The sequence below is a fragment of the Myiozetetes cayanensis genome, unplaced genomic scaffold, assembly GCF_022539395.1.
Source record: "Myiozetetes cayanensis isolate MyiCay16 unplaced genomic scaffold, myiCay2020 scf2-11, whole genome shotgun sequence".
In the NCBI taxonomy this organism is placed as follows: Eukaryota; Metazoa; Chordata; class Aves; order Passeriformes; family Tyrannidae; genus Myiozetetes; species Myiozetetes cayanensis.
The window spans coordinates 64,856,451-64,876,044 of NW_026087411.1; the positions used below are offsets into that span (position 1 = coordinate 64,856,451).

The 19,594-nt window shown below is 40.1% G+C and overlaps 1 protein-coding gene across 1 annotated transcript in view; it reads left to right on the top strand.

Moving 5' to 3' along the window:
• The window catches only part of MAN1A1 (mannosidase alpha class 1A member 1), a 148,492-nt gene that overhangs the window by 119,823 nt on the left and 9,075 nt on the right, over positions 1–19,594 (top strand). The window contains exons 8-10 of the mRNA XM_050316080.1: positions 5,219–5,334; positions 18,128–18,347; positions 19,175–19,347. Of these exons, the coding sequence (XP_050172037.1) occupies positions 5,219–5,334; positions 18,128–18,347; positions 19,175–19,347 (509 nt within the window). The remainder of the gene's footprint in view (positions 1–5,218; positions 5,335–18,127; positions 18,348–19,174; positions 19,348–19,594) is intronic.

The following is a 19,594-nucleotide window of genomic DNA, read 5'->3' on the forward strand; positions in this document are numbered from 1 at the left end:
GGTGGCAGGCAAATCTCCCCTCCTGACATACCTCACTTCCCCAGGTGCCTTCATAAAATAGCTGTGAGGCCCTGGAATCTGAGGACCAGGGAAATAAGAATGTGGATGAAGGCCCATCTGGGTTGGAGGGGTCACCTAGGGCAGGGCAGCTTACCACTGCATCATGACCTCTATTAAGAGAAAAAAAAGGGTAGTAGTCATTGGTGACTCCCATTTGAGAGGATTGGAGGGCTTAATATGCTGACTGGACCCAAGCTATAGAGATGTGTTACCTCCTTGGGGCTTAAGTAAGGGGCATCACGAAGAAACTTCCCAACCTGCTGTGGCCCACCGATTATCACCTGCTACTGGTTTTCCAGGTGGGTAGTGGCAAAGTTCCCGGCAAGAAGGCTGCAGACAATCAAGAAGGGACCTTAGGGCCTTGTAACGACAGATCAAGCAATATGGAGCACAAGTCATATTCTCTTCTGTCCTACTAGATGCAGGGAATGATGGGGCAAGAAACAGGAAAATCATGCAGCTGAATACTTGACTTTGAGACTGGTGTTAACAGTTGAATTTTGGGGGTTTTGATCATGGATCATATGACACCAAGCCTTCTGGTAACAGATGGGGCCCACTTGTCTCAAAGGGGGAAAAGGATCTCAGCTGAAGAGTTACCAGAGTTTGTTGAGAGATTTTTAAACTGATTTGAAGGGGGAAGGGGAATAGCCAGGCTCGAGAGAGATAAAGCGTGGGAAGGGAAGAACTATAGCAACAACCGAAGTAGCAAAACGAGGTTTAAGAGGGTTTACCTCCAGCAAGTACAAGCAGCCAAAGGTGTAACCATAAGACAGGACTTTGGGGCATCCCTTTGCACCCCTACTGGGATGTTCATGCAATCAAATACGTTCTATAAAGTGCCCGCACACCAGTGCATGCAGTATAGGGAACAGGAGGAACTGGAGATCTGTGTGCAGTCGTAGGACTTTGACCTCACTGCGATTACAGAGACATGGTGGGATAGTTTGCATGACTGGAATGCTGTTGTGCAGGGCTACACACTGTTTAGGAAAGATAGACCGGGAAGGCATGGTAGTGGAGTTGCCCTCTATGTGAGGCAGCACTTGGAACGTACCAAGCTCTGTCCTGGGGTAGATGACGAGTGAGTCGAGAGCTTAGGGTTAGGATAAAATGGCAGACAAACAAGGATGACACTGTTGTGGATGTTTGCTAATGAGGTCTGATCAGGAGGAGGAAGTGGATGAGGCTTTCTACAGGCACCTCGAAACACCTTCCAAGTCACAGGCACTGATTCTTGGGGGGGGGGGGGTTTAACCACCCTAACATCTGCCAGAGAAGCAACACAGTGAAGGACAAACAGTCCAGGAGGTTCCTGAAGAGCACTGATGACAACTTCCTGACACAGGTAGTGGAGGATCCCACAAGGAATGGTGTGCTGGGTGACCCTCATACTGACAAATAGGGAAGGCCTTGTTAGAGATGTGAAGGTTGGGGGCAGCCCTGGCTGTAGTGACCATGAGACTGTGGAGTTCAGGATTGGACGAGGAGGAAACAGGAGGGCAGCAAGTAAGATTGTAACCAGGATTTTCAGGAGAACTAACTTTGTCCTCTTTATGGATATTATTCGAAAAATTCCATGGGAACAGGTCCTTCCAGGAAGAGGGTTCCAAGAGACCTGGTTGGTATTCCAGGATCACTTCCTCCAGGCTCTAGAATGATGCATCCTGATGAGCAAGAAATGGGCCAAAGGAGGCAGGAGACTAGCATGGATGAACAAGGAACTCCTGTCATTGCTCAGGCATAAGCAGGAAATACACGGGAGATGGAACAGGGTCAGGCCATTTGGAATTAATATAGGGAGTTGTCAGAGTAAGTAAAAATGAGAAAAGGAAGGTCACACCTAGGCAAACTTTACATCCACAAGTCTATAGGCCCTGATGGGATGCATCCATGAATGCTGAGAGAGCTGGCAGACACCATAGCAAGGCCACTCTTTGAAAGGTCATGGAGTTCAGGAGAGGTGCCTGAGGACTTCAAAAAGGGCAAGAAAGAGGATTCAGAGAACTACTGGCCAGTCAGCCTCACCTCAATCCCTGGAAAGGTGATGGAGCACCTCATTTTGGAGGCCATCACTACCCATGGGTATAACAGGAAAGTGATCAGGAGTAGTCAGCATGGATTCAGTAAAGACAAATCATGCTTGACCAACCTGATTTCCTTCTGCAATGAAACAGCTACCTGGATGGATGAGGGGAGAGCAGTGGATACTGTCTACTTCATATTCAGCAAGGCTTTTGACACTGTCTCTCACAGCATCCTCATACACAAACTCAGGAAGTGGGGAGTGGATGAGTGGACAGTGAGGTGGATTGAGAACTGGCTGAAAAACAGAACCCAGAGGGTTGTAATCAGTGGCACGGGGTCTAGTTGGAGACCTGTCTGTAGTGGTGCCCCCCAGGGTTCACTATTGGGCCCAGTATTGTTTACCTTACTCATCAATGAATGACTTGGATGAAGGTGTGAATGCCTCCTCAGGCAGTTTGGTGATGACACAAAGCTGGGAGGAGAGGCCCACCCCTTCAGAAGGACCTCGACAGGTTGCAGAGAAGGGCAGAGAAGGGCAGAGAAAACTGCACCTGTGAGCCAGGTCCAGTTAATTCCTTCCTTGGCTTCTGTCAGCTTTTTGGTGAGCTACATGAAAGCAGATCTTTCTAGTGGCCGAGGCACTTAGTGGCTCTGCCTTATACACTTACTCTACCTTATGATCTTTGCCATTTCTGAATTTTTAATATAATTGCATCTTATACACTCCTCATTCACACGAATGTTGGTGTGCACAGGGAAATTTATAGCTTATACTAGCTTTGCTTTCCAATAGGATGTAGTATAGACAAATAATTAGCTTCCTGTGCATGCTAATGATGAACACAGATGTTGATGCAGGTCTATCTGTAGCATGCTGAAGCAGCAAAAACAAATGTCTCATCTCTTCCATATTGGTTGCCTTCATTCGCAGACACTGACATTTTTTCCCAAGGAGAAGATCAGTCTGTGAGACTCGAAAGATGTTTTGAGATTGCTTTTCTCAAGGCTGTTTTCAGTTTATTACAACAGAAGAAAAAAAACAAACAACCCCTTTATACCCTTAATTGGCATAAGACAGAAGTATTTTCTCTCAAACATCAAGTGGGGAGGGAGAAATGGTTTCTGAACATTTCTTCTCCAGCAGTGCCATAACTGGAAGCCACTGCTGGATCTCTGCCACTGTTCCTGTAAATTCATTTAGCCCTTGTTATTTTGACAGTAAACTGACAGTGATTTGCTGCAGCATGCGTCAATTGGATTTGTCTGCTGCAATAATGTATATAATAACAGGGCTTATTATTGATGAAACTGTGCTTGTGCTATTTAGTTTGCAAATGTCAGAGGTTTCTATGGTAATTTATTTAGGAAACTGTAAAGGTCATTTAAATGCTGCTGTTCGAAGATCAGCCTTTGATCATAGGAAATATTCCCATTGTTTTAAGAAGCCTCTTTTCCTTTTGGACCACGAACATTTAATTAAAAAAATAGTGTAGTCTTTTCAGAAGTTTAATATATCTCATTCAAAAGAGTAGGGAGGGGAAAAAAAGCCATTTAAAACCCAGGTTTGATGGTACAGTGTATTTGATAGGCACAGGATATGTTCAGAAAGCTGCATTATTTTTTTGCATATCACAGGCTAGTGGAGGAAAAAAACACTGTTAGTAAAGTTTGAATAGAAAAATATATAACTTCTATGTTTGCATGTCTTTGCAACCTGTTTGGAAGGTGACAGGAGGCTTTCCATGAAGAGAAAGATACAAAGGAGTTTAGAAATATATTTTCTGTGTTCTTTTGAATTCCTCCAATAGGGGCATAACTTCGAAGCTAAAATGAGACTTAGGTGTCAGGAAAAATTTCAGTACCACTAACCCTTCTGCATCTCACTTTATGAGCCTGGATTATCCCATGAGGGTTGTTTTTGCTTTTCTCATGCCCAGAATTTTATGGTAATGACTCATGGACTTACTGCATGATCTATGTAACTACATCTACATCCTGGATGTCTTGGGTGGAGTTAGTGAATACCTTTCTTGCTGTAAAATTGAGTTATAAATGAATAGTCCTGGTAAAGCATTTTGACATCCTTTCACTGAAGACTCAATAATTACCAAATCACTTGATTTTACCAGGCAGCACCAAGTTTTAGAAGAAAACCTCTAGCTACTGTCCTTAGTTTAATGGAGCTTAGAGAAACACTTTACATATGTATATAGTTGTAGTATTTCCTGTATTAAGGGTATCTATGCTGAAATCATGATAACCCATTAAAATTTTGCCAAGAACCTCTTAGGCTCCTGCACAGCAAGTGGGTGCAGCCTTATACAAGCATCTGAGAGCATCCCTAACTTTCCCATCACTGGTGCAACTGGTGTGGGATGTCTGACTTGTGTGGTGTTAGTGTTTGCAGAGTCACATCCTAAATTGTTCAGTTGAATAATCACGGCATCTGTAGTACCAGATCATTTCACGTGGTAAACATAGGGCAGAATAATGCAGTGTCACAGCAATAATCTTCTGTAGTCTTTTTTTTTTTCCTTCTAGAACCAGTGCTGAGTTGTGAGAGCAGTCAGATGTTCAAAAATATAGTATTATTTTTAAACTTACGGCTCAGTGTTTTGAAATACCACTAAATAACCTGAAATTCAACTCTGCAGTAAGAAGCTAAAAGCCTTTTTTATGAAGTGACTTAAATGGAAAGTTAATGAATAAAAGAGCAAATAAAAGCAATGCCTGCATATTAAGAAGGGAAAACCTTTATCAAATTAGAGAGCACTTTCTACTTTTTTCCCTTTTTAGAATAAAAAAATACCATAGTTTAACACATTTTTTGTATGGGATAAACTACATGAATTAGAACTAACACATATAAATTCTTTCTTCTTTGCCATGAACTCCTGAGGCATGTTGTGGATATTAAATAACTGTGGTGCTTTAGCTAGATTAAAAATTTAGGAATGAAATAAATAATTCTCTGCTTATACCAGTAAAGTTTTTCCTGAGATTCCAGGCTTATATTTACTGCAGATGTTGTAGAAAGAGATCATCAAATACACTATTTCATACTGTAATTGTATTTTATTGCCTGGGCTGAAGATGAAATTGCTGTTCAATCTCTTTCTTCCCTATTAAGATCATGTCTCCATTGGAGGGCTTGGGGATAGCTTTTATGAATATCTGCTCAAGGCATGGCTGATGTCAGACAAAACAGATGAAGACGGCAAGAAAATGTATTATGATGCTGTTCAGGTAAATAAGATATTTAAATCTTCCTTTCCATAATAATCTAATCTATTATAATTCTAAAGAGACAGGCTCTGGGGACAATGTGAGAGATTTATGTATTTGCCACCACAGGGTGTTTTTTTAAAGAATTAGTTTCTGTTTTAAAAAGACTTCTTCAAATAGAAGTGCTAGAGGAATACAGATACTGTGGGACAGGGGAGAATCTTTATGAATAACTATTTTTTTTCAACTGCAATATAGTCAGTTGTCTCTGGAGAAGAAAAGTATAAAATAAGCAGCAAAAGATGCATCTACAGGTAGCTCCCAGAAAGACATTCAATTGTTTTTCCTCAGTCTTCTCTAAATATGTATTATTCTTGTCTTTTTCCCTTATGTCCAGAAGGGAATTCCTCTCTTGTGTTTCAGTCTCACATTTCAGCCATCAAAAGTGTTTTGATTGTGGTCCATAAATGGATCAATGTATTATGGTAGATAAGTATAAATGAAAATAGGGGCTCTGTTGCACAATTACCTTTTGGTGCAAGAGCATATATTAGCCAGCTTCTGTGAAACAGCCAAATTGGACACAAAAATCAGAATTGTTCACGCTTACATTTCTATGTGGTATTTTATTTATGGTCCTGCTGGTCTGCAGTTTGCTTTGTTATTGATAGTATTTCCTTAATATGCTGTTTTGGGAGAAGTAATGGGTTTGTGACACCAGATTGAGACTTGAGAAATACTAACTTTAAATTCATATTTACAGGCTTTCCTTCCAGTCTTGGGCAAATGACCTATTTTCTTGGTTCTTTGCTTTCATATATATGTATATAAAAGAGATAATATTAGTTGTTTTTTTCCCCATCCTTTCATCTGTTTTGACTGGAAGCTGTCTAGGGCCAGGACTTTTATCTCTTATTAACTGTATCTATGTGCAGTGCCTCTATAGACAAGGCTTCAAGATGCTAAGCAATATCTGCTTATTCTTTCATATATCTGGAAATGCACTGTCCCTAGGGAAGTTATAAGTCTCTTTTTACTTCCAATACACAAAAAGTGGTGACATTAAAAAATACAACTCTGACTTATTGCAACTATATCTTTCTTTTTTTCATTAGAAAGTGCTATGTGATGATTTGAGGGAGGGTGTGATCTCTGGTGGTAGTAAATTTGACGACCAAGTATCTATCCCCTGCTAAGAAAATCTTGCCTTTAATTTTGTAAGTGCAGATTTGGATGCAGTCGGCCTCATTCTCCCTGCTAACATGGATTCAGCTTCAGAGCAAAAGGTGGATTTTAAATTAGATTTGAGTGCATTTGAGGCTATAGCATAAGAACAGTGCTACTGTAAATAGCTCAACCATCGGGTTGGCAGCCAAACAGAGAGAACAAAGTGTCTGATAATACGATATCAATTCATCTTAGCATGGAAGGCATTTTGAAGCACCTCAAAGCTGCTTCTAGCCTTCTGCTTCCTTTGGCTTAATAACGCTAGGTTTTCCTTTTAAATACATTCTCACACATGGTAAGCGGTAGTGCATAGATGCATACGGTAAAAAAAATGTACTCTTGTTTGTACAGCTATTCTGGAAACAACTGCAGGTAGACTGTCCCAAATGTGGTGTGACCATCGCCCCTGTTGGCAGGACCCTGAGTGCACTGCCCCTGCGGGGGAGGAGCAGGGGCACGTTGATCCTAGCTGACAACAGAGAGTCCAAGAGCCCAGTGCCTCGGTGGCCACTGTGGGGTTGCTTCTACTAAGGTGGAACTTTACCTTCCCCTGTTGTGAGCACTGCTGGAGTGAGGTACATGAGGAAGTCTGTCTTGCCTTACACCACACGAGCATGTCTACATTCCATGCCAGCTGCAAGGTGGCAGCATGCCTGTATCTCTCCTGAGTCAGCCCGAGCTGTCCGTATGCTGAAGAACTGCCAGGTTTTGGCTGGTCATTGGAGAAGAGGGCCAGGAGCACTCTGATGTGTGTCTGTGCAGGGTGCAGGAGCATGCCTGTCTTTAAACTCGCTCCTTAGCTATACTAGGATAACAACCTCCTTGGGTACAGAAGTTTTCACAGGCATCTTGAGGTCCTAGTGGGAAGCAGAAGTGGTGATGGCCACCACACTACAGAATCACACAGCAGTTCTCCCTGCTTGGGTTTGAGCTGGAGAGGCACAGTTGCCTGGTCAGCAGCATCACCAAATGTGACAATATCAATGACAGGGTCTGAGCTCTCCTGTATATGACTATTTAAAGTATCTATTTTCTTAATATTTTTTAGTAGTACTAGCTCTTAAGAAGTCCCAGCATCACGTATTATTGTTTGAGAGGGCCAAGTGAACACTATAAAGATGTGCTAGATTTCCTCATGCTGCTGGCTGAATGCCACGTCTTTTCTGAGTGATGACATTCCTCCTGTTGTCTCTTTTCTGTACCAAGGTACATCTGTACCAAAGCTGAAAATCTACATGCAGCACTAGGAGTTGCAGCTTGATGTTGTAACATAGCGTGTTCCAAAAGCAGAGTGTCATAGGCAAAGTTGCAGTCTCACAGAAACTGCGGAATGTTTGTGCCCTACTGAGATGCCAGGTTCTTCCCTGGAGCAACAAACCTGATTTGAAATCCATTCTGATATTGCCTTTATTGCTATCGACCCATTACTTATCTAAATTAAAGCTAATTTGAGAGTCTGCATAAGCTGCAGTCTTTCTTTAAGACTAAACCTCCATGGTTTGGGCATTCTGAGTCTGCTTCATATTTTCTTAGATAGATTTCCCCCGATGCTTTCAGAATCTTTTTAAGACTACGCCAAAGGGAACGGCGTGATTATTCCTGGCCGTTCACTCCAGCACATACCCACCAGATTCTGAAAGAGTGATGTGAGGGTTCGATGCCTAATTCAATATCCTCTGCTATCCAGAAACCACAAATGAAAATATATGGTGAGTGATACAGTTCACTGTGAAAAGCTAAAATTTATTTAGATAAAGCTTTGGGATTATTTCTCACATTGTTCTGTAAACCATATTTAAAAAAAGAGTTCTTTGTATTAGAATTTTTGTATCACCTATAGATTGTATAATGGCTTAAGTTAAAAGCAATAACTAAGATGTCAAACTAAATTTAAAAACTTCTTCTGCTTGCCATGAATAAGATGCATATTTGGCTGAAACCATTTAATGAAGTGTTTATTTCTAATGGGAAGAGGGACAGAGGTAGTCTTGTTTTGAATAGCAGAGCTTAGTATGAATATATAAGGCCATCAGAGGGGTTCATAACCTCTAGAATTCACACAAAAGACAACTGAATACATTTTTAATGTAAGTTGTTTTTTTTTTTTAAAAAGCAATACCTATAATGTCCTGTTTCACATAATACATGAAGTAAGAGATCTTCTTAAATGGATTTCAATGGATAGCATGCAACATTTAGTTACAGAACAAAGGTGTATTCAGCTTTTACCCATAATTTGAGGATACAACTGCCAACAGAATAATCTATGAGTCTTTGCAAGTATCCAGGACAAGAATCATCCCATTCTTCTCAGTTAAAAAGCTGACCTCAAAACCACAATCAAGTTTAATAAGAGAACATGACAATTTAGACCAAAAATGGACCTTGTGGGTTGAATTATATCTAGTCTGGCAACAGCAGCACCATAAGCAACTGCATCAAATCCTCCCCTCTTGAATGTGTCAGCCCTCATTTTCCAAGTTGAAGGGATATTTTTCCACTACTCCTGTATATAGGTTGTCTCACATTTGATGTCTGAACTGGTCTAGTATCTTTTTCCAGTTTTCCCATTACGTTTATTTATGGCCATTGCTGCAATCTTTCTGCATCTTATATACTTATTCTCTCTCTCTCTGATGCTGCCTTCATCCTCTTCTCAGTGTATTTCTAGAGAAATGACATAACTAAAGGTTGTAAAGAGAATGGAAACTCATCCTAGGAGAACCTCACAGGAAAGGGGAGCATGCCTCACCAGCACTTCCCAATTCAGTGCAGCCCAGGGTGGCCCTGTGGTGCCAGTAAGGTGAAGGAGATGGTCTCTGCAGTTTTACCGTGAGTCAGGGTAGTTTACCTTTAGACATTTAGGTTGTTTACTTTCTGTGACTGCAGAGTAACTGCTCAGAAGATAATAACAAGAAAACTAGTGATCTCTGGAGAACATAGCACGTGGAAGTAGAAACAATGGAAATGGCCAAAAGAAGAATTGGTGATGCCACAGCAGTGCCACAGCGATCCTGCCAAATTTCAACAGCATTCCTAAAAGTCAGCTTGCTGCTAGGCTGGATTGCATGATTAAGGAATGCAGTAAACTTCTGTGGGTATCAAAAGGCAAAAAAGTAATTACTTTTTTGCCTCAGGATTTTGAGAATTTAGACAGAAAATATATAGAATCACTTTTAATTTTTTATAATTTTTTTTGCACACTGCTAACTTTGGAGACTAACTTTGATATACTCAGTTTGTACACTATCAGAGGAAGCTTTGATTTTGTTTGGAGTTTTTTGGAGATAGATTTAATTGTCAGCATTAAGTAATGAATATTTTTCAGAGCTGTTGATTTCAGCCTTTCAGATAAATAAAACAAATCCATGTAGATTCCTTTCTCATTGAAACAAGGGAGAGAGCAAAGTGTTGTTAGCAAACTGAACATGTGATGCTGGCAGAAAGGCCCTTTTTATCTCCGGAGTTTCATGAGGGTCTGTGTAATTGTGGTGACAGTCTGGTGGCTGGTCTGTGCTGATTGCAGTTTGCATTAATTTGCTTGAAGTGGTTTGCTTTGTGATTGTATTGATCTTTTATAAAAACTACATAACCAATGTGAACAGTGACAGAACTGCAACAGGTCACTCATAATAGTTTGTCATACTGGGTAAAGGGGAAAGTATTTTAATGAACTGGACATTCAATACTTAAGCATTTCTTGGCACTGAAGAAAATACATAAACAGGGCACACGGGGTGCTGCAACAGGAGCCCCTAGAATGAAACAGGGGATCCAGCAGTCCCACTGCATAATTTGTTTTGGGGGGTTTTTTTGAGGTAGCAGTGGGGAGGCATTGTCTGTAACTTTAAACGTGTTAAAATTAATAAACAGGCAGTTTATTTACATTTTGTCAGCAGCTGTGTTTAAAATATTTATCACCCAGATGCACTGGTGTTCTGCACATAGCGATAGTATAGCTGTATTATGTAGATTCATTACACTTAGCAGAGGAGAATGTCCAGAGGACTCACTGCTCCTTGTTATTCTCTTCACTGTATTTCCCCTCTTAACAAGAGTTTTGAGGCTCTCTACAACTGCTTACAGAAAGCATCAAGACTAAAGACAGGCTTCTGCAGATTTTTTTAATTGTTTATAACTTACTTATAACTGCACAATGCCTTATATTTTGGACTGTAGAAGGTATTTATTCAACTTTTTGCTTATTTATGGACTGTCAGGAGAAGCAGTGAGCTGTATAATGTTGTTAGAAGTCTTTAAGGAGGATTTTAACTGTAAAAGTCCAGAGAGAAATTGTCTGATTTTTGCTCGTGACCTTGGTTTTGTTGTCAGAGCAGCCGTGTCTTTTCTACTCTTGCTATTTTCCCTTCCTTTTCTGATGACAAAAAAAGCTTATCAGGAGCAACAGATACTTATTCTAGAATATTCAGAAAATGCACAATGTAATATTTTGAGAGTGGCTTGATTTGATTCTTGCTAGACTGTTAATACTGTTTTAAGAATATGAATAAATTTAGCCTTCTGGTAACAGACAGCATTAAGTACATTTAGTGCTAGAGCACTGGTGCTCTTAGAGGCACTAATAGATCCATAGAGGGAAAAAAATAATGATTTTCAGACAAAAGAAAATTGTCAGCTTGACTTAGAAATGCACTGCATGAAAAGCTTACCTGCCTGCTGTGTGCTGTTTCAAAGCAATAAAATGTATTGGTGCAAGCTGTAAATATTAAAATAAATACACAATTGACATTATACATCTATGAACTGTTGGAAATATCATGTGGTAGAATTCTGTTTCGTCCTCATTGTTGCTTCAGGTCATCAAAATACTTTTTGTGAGAAGTCCTAGGGGAAGAAAAATATATTAAAAGTTTGAACTGAGATAATTTATAGTGCTTTGTTATGAAGACGCCTACAGAGTTGTAATTATCCCCAAAACAAACATTAAAACCCCTTGAAATTTAGAACTGGGATCATATTTTTGAAGTTTCAAATTTATTAAGTTATGGAAATATGTAACTGTCTTGCAGGGCAGTTTTATCTCCAGCTACAGCGACATCTTGAGGTGGGAAATGAAACACCTGGTTTTTGTTAAAACAGCAGTAATCGTTGAAATTCATTAATCATAATTTAGAAGTTACTGTAAAAGGAGAGGTAAAATGCCTAAGTGCTAGAGGTAGTAGAACTGCAGGATTACATGGCAACTTCAGGTTTGTAATTTGTTATCTCCACTCTTTTAGCAGAGTTAATGTTTTTGTGGCACATGTTTGTTTTGAATTGAGCAACCTTGAGGTGTGGATCATTTTTCCTGAGGAGCCTCCATCTGTGCTCTGTAGGCATCTCTGTTAGTGTTTTTATTACCTGTCAGTGTAATCCACCAAGAGAATACATGTAAAAATAAGCTTTTTGATTGGGGGGTTTAACTCATTTGAACAGTGAGATGGTTTAGTTCTGTGCCGTCTGTGTTTCCCTACAAACAATACAGTTTCGTTCTAAACAAATCAAAGGGTAAATGGGTAAACAAAGGACTTACCAATGACAAAATCAAGTCAGGGATGGAGGAAGGGGGTGGTGAAGACACCATTTAAGCTGTATGAAAAGCTTTAAGGAGTGAAGAACCGAAAGAAGGAAAATGAGTATTTATTAGGAGGGTCCAGTTCTACTTAACTGTGCAAGGATAAGAAGTGGCAGTATAATTGTATAGGTTAAGGAACAGGCTGATAAGAGAACACAAAACATTGCCTTACCACAGAAGGCAGGAGGGGATGCAAATCAGGTTGGGAAAAGCTGAAGAGTTTCTCTTTTGTGCTGTCAATAACAGAGATTACACAAACTGCAATCCCTGTACTTGAAACAATGCCTAATGTCTCATTTACTGTGACAGATAGGCAAGGGCATAATTTTAACATGCAAACTCATGAGAAAGATGCCAGTAGTAATACAAGGAGCACTTGAGCCGCAATTCAAACTGTAAAAGGGACTATTATTGTTTCTAATTGAGTGCTAAAGCATTTATAGAGTTGTTGTATCAAAGGAATAATTTCCCACAAGATGGAGAAAAAAGTAATTTGGCTGAAGGCTTTACTGCAGTAAGGTCTGTAAGCAGAGCCTTATGTAAAAGCTCAAAAATTGCCAGGAACAGTATCAGCTCTAAATGTAAGTCTGGCTCTAAAAACTTACAGCTATATGTGAGTACAGGACAAAGAAGTCAGGCTGTCTCTATTTTTTATATTTTTTTTTGGTCACTCCCAGGTAGTGTCTGGTATTCCTCCCTTTGGCAACATACATTTGTAACCACCTTTTCTCTTTCCAGACTTTTATGTTGCACAGCCTCTCTGTCTTACCTTAATACATTCTGGAATTAAATTTCCATTTACTTAAAAGAAAAATTGTACCAGCTCCAAAAAACAATTATCCATCAGTAATGTATTTTCAGCTAAAGACCACCTTATTTTAGCTTTTTTGATTATTTTCAGATATTGCATATTGGTTTGTATTGAGAATATTCATTACAGTGAGAAGAAATAATAATCTTTATAGTGATAAATATCATAGAATGGTTTGGGTTGAAAGGGACCTTAGAGATTATCCAGTTCTAACCTGCTGCCATGGGCATGGACACCTTCCACTAGACCAGGTTGCTCAGAGCTCCAGCCAACTTGGCTTTGAACACTTTCAGGGATGGGGCATCCACAGCTTCTCAGGGCAACAAGTTCTAGTGATTCACCACCCTCACAGGAAATAATTTTTTTCCTAATATCTAATCTAAACCTAACCTCTTTTGCCCTTTGCCTCAGTTTTCAACAGTAAGACAGGTTGTCCTCAGGACAACTGGGCTCTGGAACTGGTAGACAGAGACAGGAAGCCGAATAGCCCCGCTGTGATCCAGGAGGAAACAGCCACCTGCTGAGCCACTTGGATCTTCACAAGTCTATGGGACCGGATGGGATCCACGCTAGGGTGATGAGGGAGCTGGCAGAGGAGCTCACCAAGCCACTCTCCATCATTTACTGACAATCCTGGCTCACTGGGGAGGTCCCAGACGATTGGAAGTTGGGGGATGTCACACCGATCGACAAAAAGGGCTGCAAGGAGGACCTGGGAAACTACAGGCCTGTCAGCCTGACCTCAGTGCCTGGCAAGGTTATGGAGCAGATCATCCTGAATACAATCACACAGCACCTACAGGATGGACAAGGGATCAGAGCCAGCCAGCACGGCTTTAGGAGGGGCAGGTCCTGTCTGACCAACCTGATCTCCTTTTATGATCAGGTGATCTGCCTGGTGGATGAGGGAAGGCTGTGGATGTGTCTATCTGGACTTCAGCAAAGCCTTTGACACCATCTCCCACATCGTAACTCCTGGAAAAGCTGCAGCCCATGGCTTGGACAGGGCACTCTGTGCTGGGTTAGGAACTGGCTGGAGGGCCGGGCCCAGAGAGTGCTGGTGAACGGGGCTGCATCCAGCTGGCAGCCAGTCACCAGTGGTGTCCCCCAGGGATCAGTGCTGGGCCTAGTCCTGTTTAACATCTTTATCGATGATTTAGATGAGGGGATTAAGTCCACCATTAGCAAATTTGCAGATGACACCACACTGATCTGCTGGAAGGCAGGAGGGTTCTTCAGAGGGACCTGGACAAGCTGAAGAGATGGTTTGATTCCAACGGGATGAAGTTCAACAAGGCCAAGTGCCAGGTCTTGCACTTTGGCCACAACAACCCTCTGCAGTGCTACAGGCTGGGCGCAGAGTGGCTGGAGAGCAGCCAGGTAGAAAGGGATCTGGGAGGTTGGGTTGACAGGAGGATGAACATGAGCCAGCAGTGTGCCCAGGTGCCCAAGAAGGCCGATGGCATCCTGGGCTGTATCAGGAACAGTGTGGCCAGCAGGACAAGGGAAGTGATCCTTCCCCTGTACTCAGTGCTGGTGAGGCCACACCTGGCGTGCTGTGTCCAGTTCTGGGCCTCTCAGTTCAGGAAGGACATTGAGGTGCTGGAGCAGGTCCAGAGAAGAGCAACCAGGCTGGTGAAGGGACTTGAGCACAAGTCCTATGAGAAGAGGCTGAGGGAGCTGGGGTTGTTTAGCCTGGAGAAGAGGAGGCTCAGGGAGACCTCATCACTCTCTACAAGTACCTGTAAGGAGGTTGTAGCCAGGTGGGGCTTGCTCTCTTCTCTCAGGCAGCCAGCAGTAGGACAAGAGGGCATGGGCTTAAGCTCTGCCAGGGAAGGTTTAGGTTGGATATTAGGAAGAAATCTTTTATGGAGAGAATAATCAGGCATTGGAATGGGCTGCCCAAGGAGGTGGTGGATTCACTATCCCTGGAGGTTTTTAAGAAGAGACTGGATGTGGCACTGAGTGCCATGATCTAGTAACCACAGCGGTGTTGGATCAAGGGTTGGACTTGATGATCTCACAGGTCTTTTCCAACCTGGTTGATTCTATGATTCTTTTGGTTTGAATCCATTCCCCCTTGTGCTGACACTACATGCTCTTATGAATAGTCTCTCTTCATCTTTCTTGTAGCTCCCTTCAGGTACTGGAAGGCACAATTAGGTCACCCCAAAGCTTACTCTTTTCCTGGCTTAACAAACCAAATTCTCTCAGCCTTTCCTCATAGGAGGAATGCTCCATCCCACCACCTGATCTGCAAACAGTGCAGGACGGAATTACTTGTAGGGGGGGAGCAACTTGTAATAGAGCTGCAATTGAATTAAATGTGTCCCTTTGAATGAGTACATAATTATATCAAAAAGAAAGTGATTTTAAGTATGAAATGCAAAATTAATAATACCAGACAGAGCTTTTTACTTGAGTGGATCTTTGTCACCATACTACCTATTGTCCTTTTATAATAACTTGTTTTACTCACTTTATTTCCCTACCAAAACTGCACCCACAGCACTTCAGATACCAAGTAGCATTTCCTTATGGGAGTGTAACCCTACCTTTCCATCCTACTGTTAAACTTCAGGTTTCATGTCTAGGTAAAAATGATTAGTGACCTGGCATGCCATTAATAAAGGCATATGCATTGGTATAGGTATTATCTAGCACTCATGGACCCATGATTGTACAAAGTATGACAAGGCAATCTGAGAGTCTGTAATATATCAAATAACTACCTAATAAAAATAGCTTTAAGTAAGATGGTTACATAGTAAATTAACTTTTAATAGACATATGTACTAGTTCTTAATAGGACCCGTTTATAAAACCAAGATGATTTGCTTAACGAAACATGAATACTTAAATTGGAAATATATTTTTATTTTGTGACATTCTTGGCATCAATCAACATCAATTTGTTAGTTTCTTAGCACCCATTTGTTAGAATAATTTTAAAATTTCTCAAGTGGAAGTTGTCTTTTTTCAACCTGAACTTTAATCTTGAGCCAAGAGGGTGAAAAACTTGCAATGACTAATTGGTATCACAAAATCCATTTTCATACAGGAATCAACTCTAGTCTAGTTACTATAGTTCAAAAGTGCATCACTGCTGTTATTTCTGTCAGTTACTTCTGTGTTACAATAATTATTTTCTTGAATTAATTATTTTCTTTAAAAAAAATGCAATATAGGTAAATTTAATCATCAGTCTATTTTTATAATTTTTTATTTTTTAAATAAATTCTGACCCAACAGCTAATTAACCCAGCTAACTTGTCCTAGGACAAGTTAGGCTAACAGTTAGGACAAGAGTGCACGGGCTTAAGCTCTGTCAGGGGAGGTTTAGGTTGGATGTTAGAAAGAAGTTCTTTACAGAGAGAGTGATCAGGCATTGGAATGGCCTGCCCAGAGAGGTGGTGGATTCACCGTCCCTGGAGATTTTTAAGACGAGGTTGGATGTGGCACTGAGTGCCATGATCTAGTAATCACAGTGGGGTTGGATCAAGAACTGGACTTGATGATCTCGGAGGTCTCTTCCAACCCAGTTAATTCTATGATTCTATGACCGGTAGAGTTATCACCTGTTGCCAAAATTGTTGTTTTGGTGAGATGGGACATACCATGCTGAAAAATTTAATGAAACGTAATTACAAGTTTTTTCTTTTCTGAACTTGGTTTTAGGTAACTTATTTTTTAATATGCTTAAGTAGTCTTAAAGCTATTTCCCTCAAAATTGTTGTGGTTTCTCACCATTCCCATTTCATGTATAATCCCTGTTTTTAAAAGTTGAATTATGCAGGATTTGTTTAAAATGTGATTTGTTTAAAGCATAGCAATCTTCATTATTTACTGCAGCTTAAAATTTAGGTATGCTTTCCAGTAGGTACTTAGAGCTAGAAAACATACAATCAAGGAGGAAAAAAAGGGATAGAGGAGTTTCCTGAGCTAATAGTGACTCTGTATCTTGGCAGAAAACATCCCTACTAAGTGCTTAGCACTAATTTTAGTGGAAAACAAAGTGTGGTTTTCAATGTGACATTCTTGGCAGAAAAAAATACTCAGTACGTCACAATTGTACAATTATTATCCTGATGCTTCTATTTTAGAGATTTGTTGTGCTTATAGAAACAACCTTCACAAATGTTTAAGTAAGAAGTAGTAAATACAATAATTAATTTCTGTTTATACACTTTAAAAAAAATCCAGGCATTTTTGTTAATAATCTGTACTAATCTGTAATAATCTAATAATATGTAATAATATGTAATAATCTGTTAATAGTCTGTACTGATGTTTATTAATGCTTTTGTCCTTTGTATAAGGCATGTTGAGTACTGTTTCTGTATCTTATGATTTCAATAGAACAACCAGAGCACTGCTGGATAACTGAATGTATGATAGCATTTTTATCTCCTCTCTATTACCCTTTAAAGAGTAATAGCTTACTTTCTTTGTGGGCTTCTAAATAATGTGCTCTTCTGCATCTCCTCTGTTGTTCTAATTCTGTTCCTCCCACAAGGGAAGGTTGCATTCCTGGATTTTGTAATCAGTTACCATGCGTTGCTAGTATCACCAACTTCTAATTCTCTCTACATTTGTATGTTTTTACTCTGCTTATATTTTTTTTTTCCAGAAATCTCAGTGAGACCCTACTCTTTATTGATGAAATAGACCATTTCAGTCTGGGAGGGAAACTCATTGAACTTTGGGAATTCCATCTAGACTCAGAGGCCTAACATCATTCAGTGCACGCACTGAACCAAGTGTTTTGAATATGAGTTATGTCTGCATATAGTTTACATGAAATTATATCAATAAGCACATCCTTTAAGTCAGAATTAAAATGGGAAACGCAGAACTCAAGTGATGGCTAACCACTATTAAACGTGAAATTACCTGAAACTGCTCAAAGTAGAAAGGGAAAGAAAATAATTAAAAAATTTAATTGTATTTTGTAGGTCTTTCCAACATTTTTATAAGATGTACCACTTAAATTGTTCAAAGTTTTAGCAAAATCAGTCATTATTACTGATATATGCCAATCTGCATTGGTTCGGCTGTACTCTGATTATGCTAGTTCCTGTTATCCATTTCATTTTATAAGCAAAGGCAATAGGGAGCAAAAATAGCCAACATACAAGGCAGCTTTGTCCTTCACACTTTACCAATCGGTGCCTTTGTTTTGGAATCATGTACTTTTGCAGGCCATAGAGGCCCATCTCATCCGAAAATCAAGCGGGGGGCTGACATACATCGCTGAGTGGAAGGGTGGGCTGCTTGAACACAAGATGGGACATCTCACTTGTTTTGCTGGAGGCATGTTTGCTCTCGGAGCAGATGGAGCACCCAGTGACAAAACGGGCCATCACATCGAGCTTGGTGCTGAAATTGCGAGGACTTGCCATGAATCCTATGATCGTACACGTGAGTACTGTATTGCAGAGTTTAGCTTCACAGCTTGACTTTGTGAAGGCAGCCATTGGTATTTTTGTGTAATGCTGAATGAAAATTGTAGCAGAGTGAGAACTGTTCATCTTTTTTGAGCAAATGCTGCTCTGCTTTAAGAGTAATTTTAAAAATGGATGCTCGGTTTTATAAATAATTTCTGTGCACCTGAGTTGTGCCTCCTCACTGTAGTAATTAACATGACAGCTTTTTTCACTATGCCGATTTCTCTCTAGCTGAATACAAATAAGAGAGGGACGCTGTTCATTTATGCATCAGTGTAGCTGTTAATCACATTTTATGCACAAAAACCCTATTTTACACTCAATTCTGTTGATACAATGCTGCAAACAATAGAATTGCACAAAGAAAGTGGATTCCTGTGCAGGGAATTTCTTTGGATTCTTTCATCTTCTTATAGAAATAACCCTGGCAGTATTTCAGATCCCAGAGTGTATTTTCCAGTTTGATATAGAAAAGTAAATATCCTCATCTTTTAAGCAGGATTTTACATGTTGCTAGTTATATGAAGTCTTCCAGAATGCAAATGTTAGCATCACTGTTCAAACTGTAACCTCTGTTTAAGGCATTGGTGAAGAACAGCTCTCTCCTACCCTGAATTACTTACAAAATATTAAAAATAGGATGTGCTGGAAGTATCTTTCATGGATTATATACCTTTTGGGCAACTTGGATTTGTGCCACAAGAAAGGCTAGTTGATTTGGTATGTTACATAATTTGAAACATAATTTGGTATGTTACATAATTTACATTTAGGTTTAGCCTGTGTTTTTATATTGGCTAGGCATGAAACTGGGACCAGAAGCCTTCAGATTTGATGGTGGTGTTGAGGCCATTGCTACAAGACAAAATGAAAAATACTACATCCTACGACCAGAAGTCATAGAAACCTACATGTACATGTGGCGGCTCACTCACGATCCAAAGTACAGGCAGTGGGGATGGGAAGCTGTTGAGGTAATATTCCACTGGACTTTTTTCATGTTAAATCCTAATATCTTGTTACGTGAGCTATTGAATGATATCTGGATATTGTTTAGCAGATGGAGAGTAAATATTTATTTTAAATCAATAATATCAATTCAAATTTCCAGAGATTCATTTACTAATGTATTAACTAAGATAATTTTGACAAATAGCAAATACTGCTGGTATTGCATAGTAGGAAAATATCTTGTGATTTCTCCTTCTTAAATACTTCTAG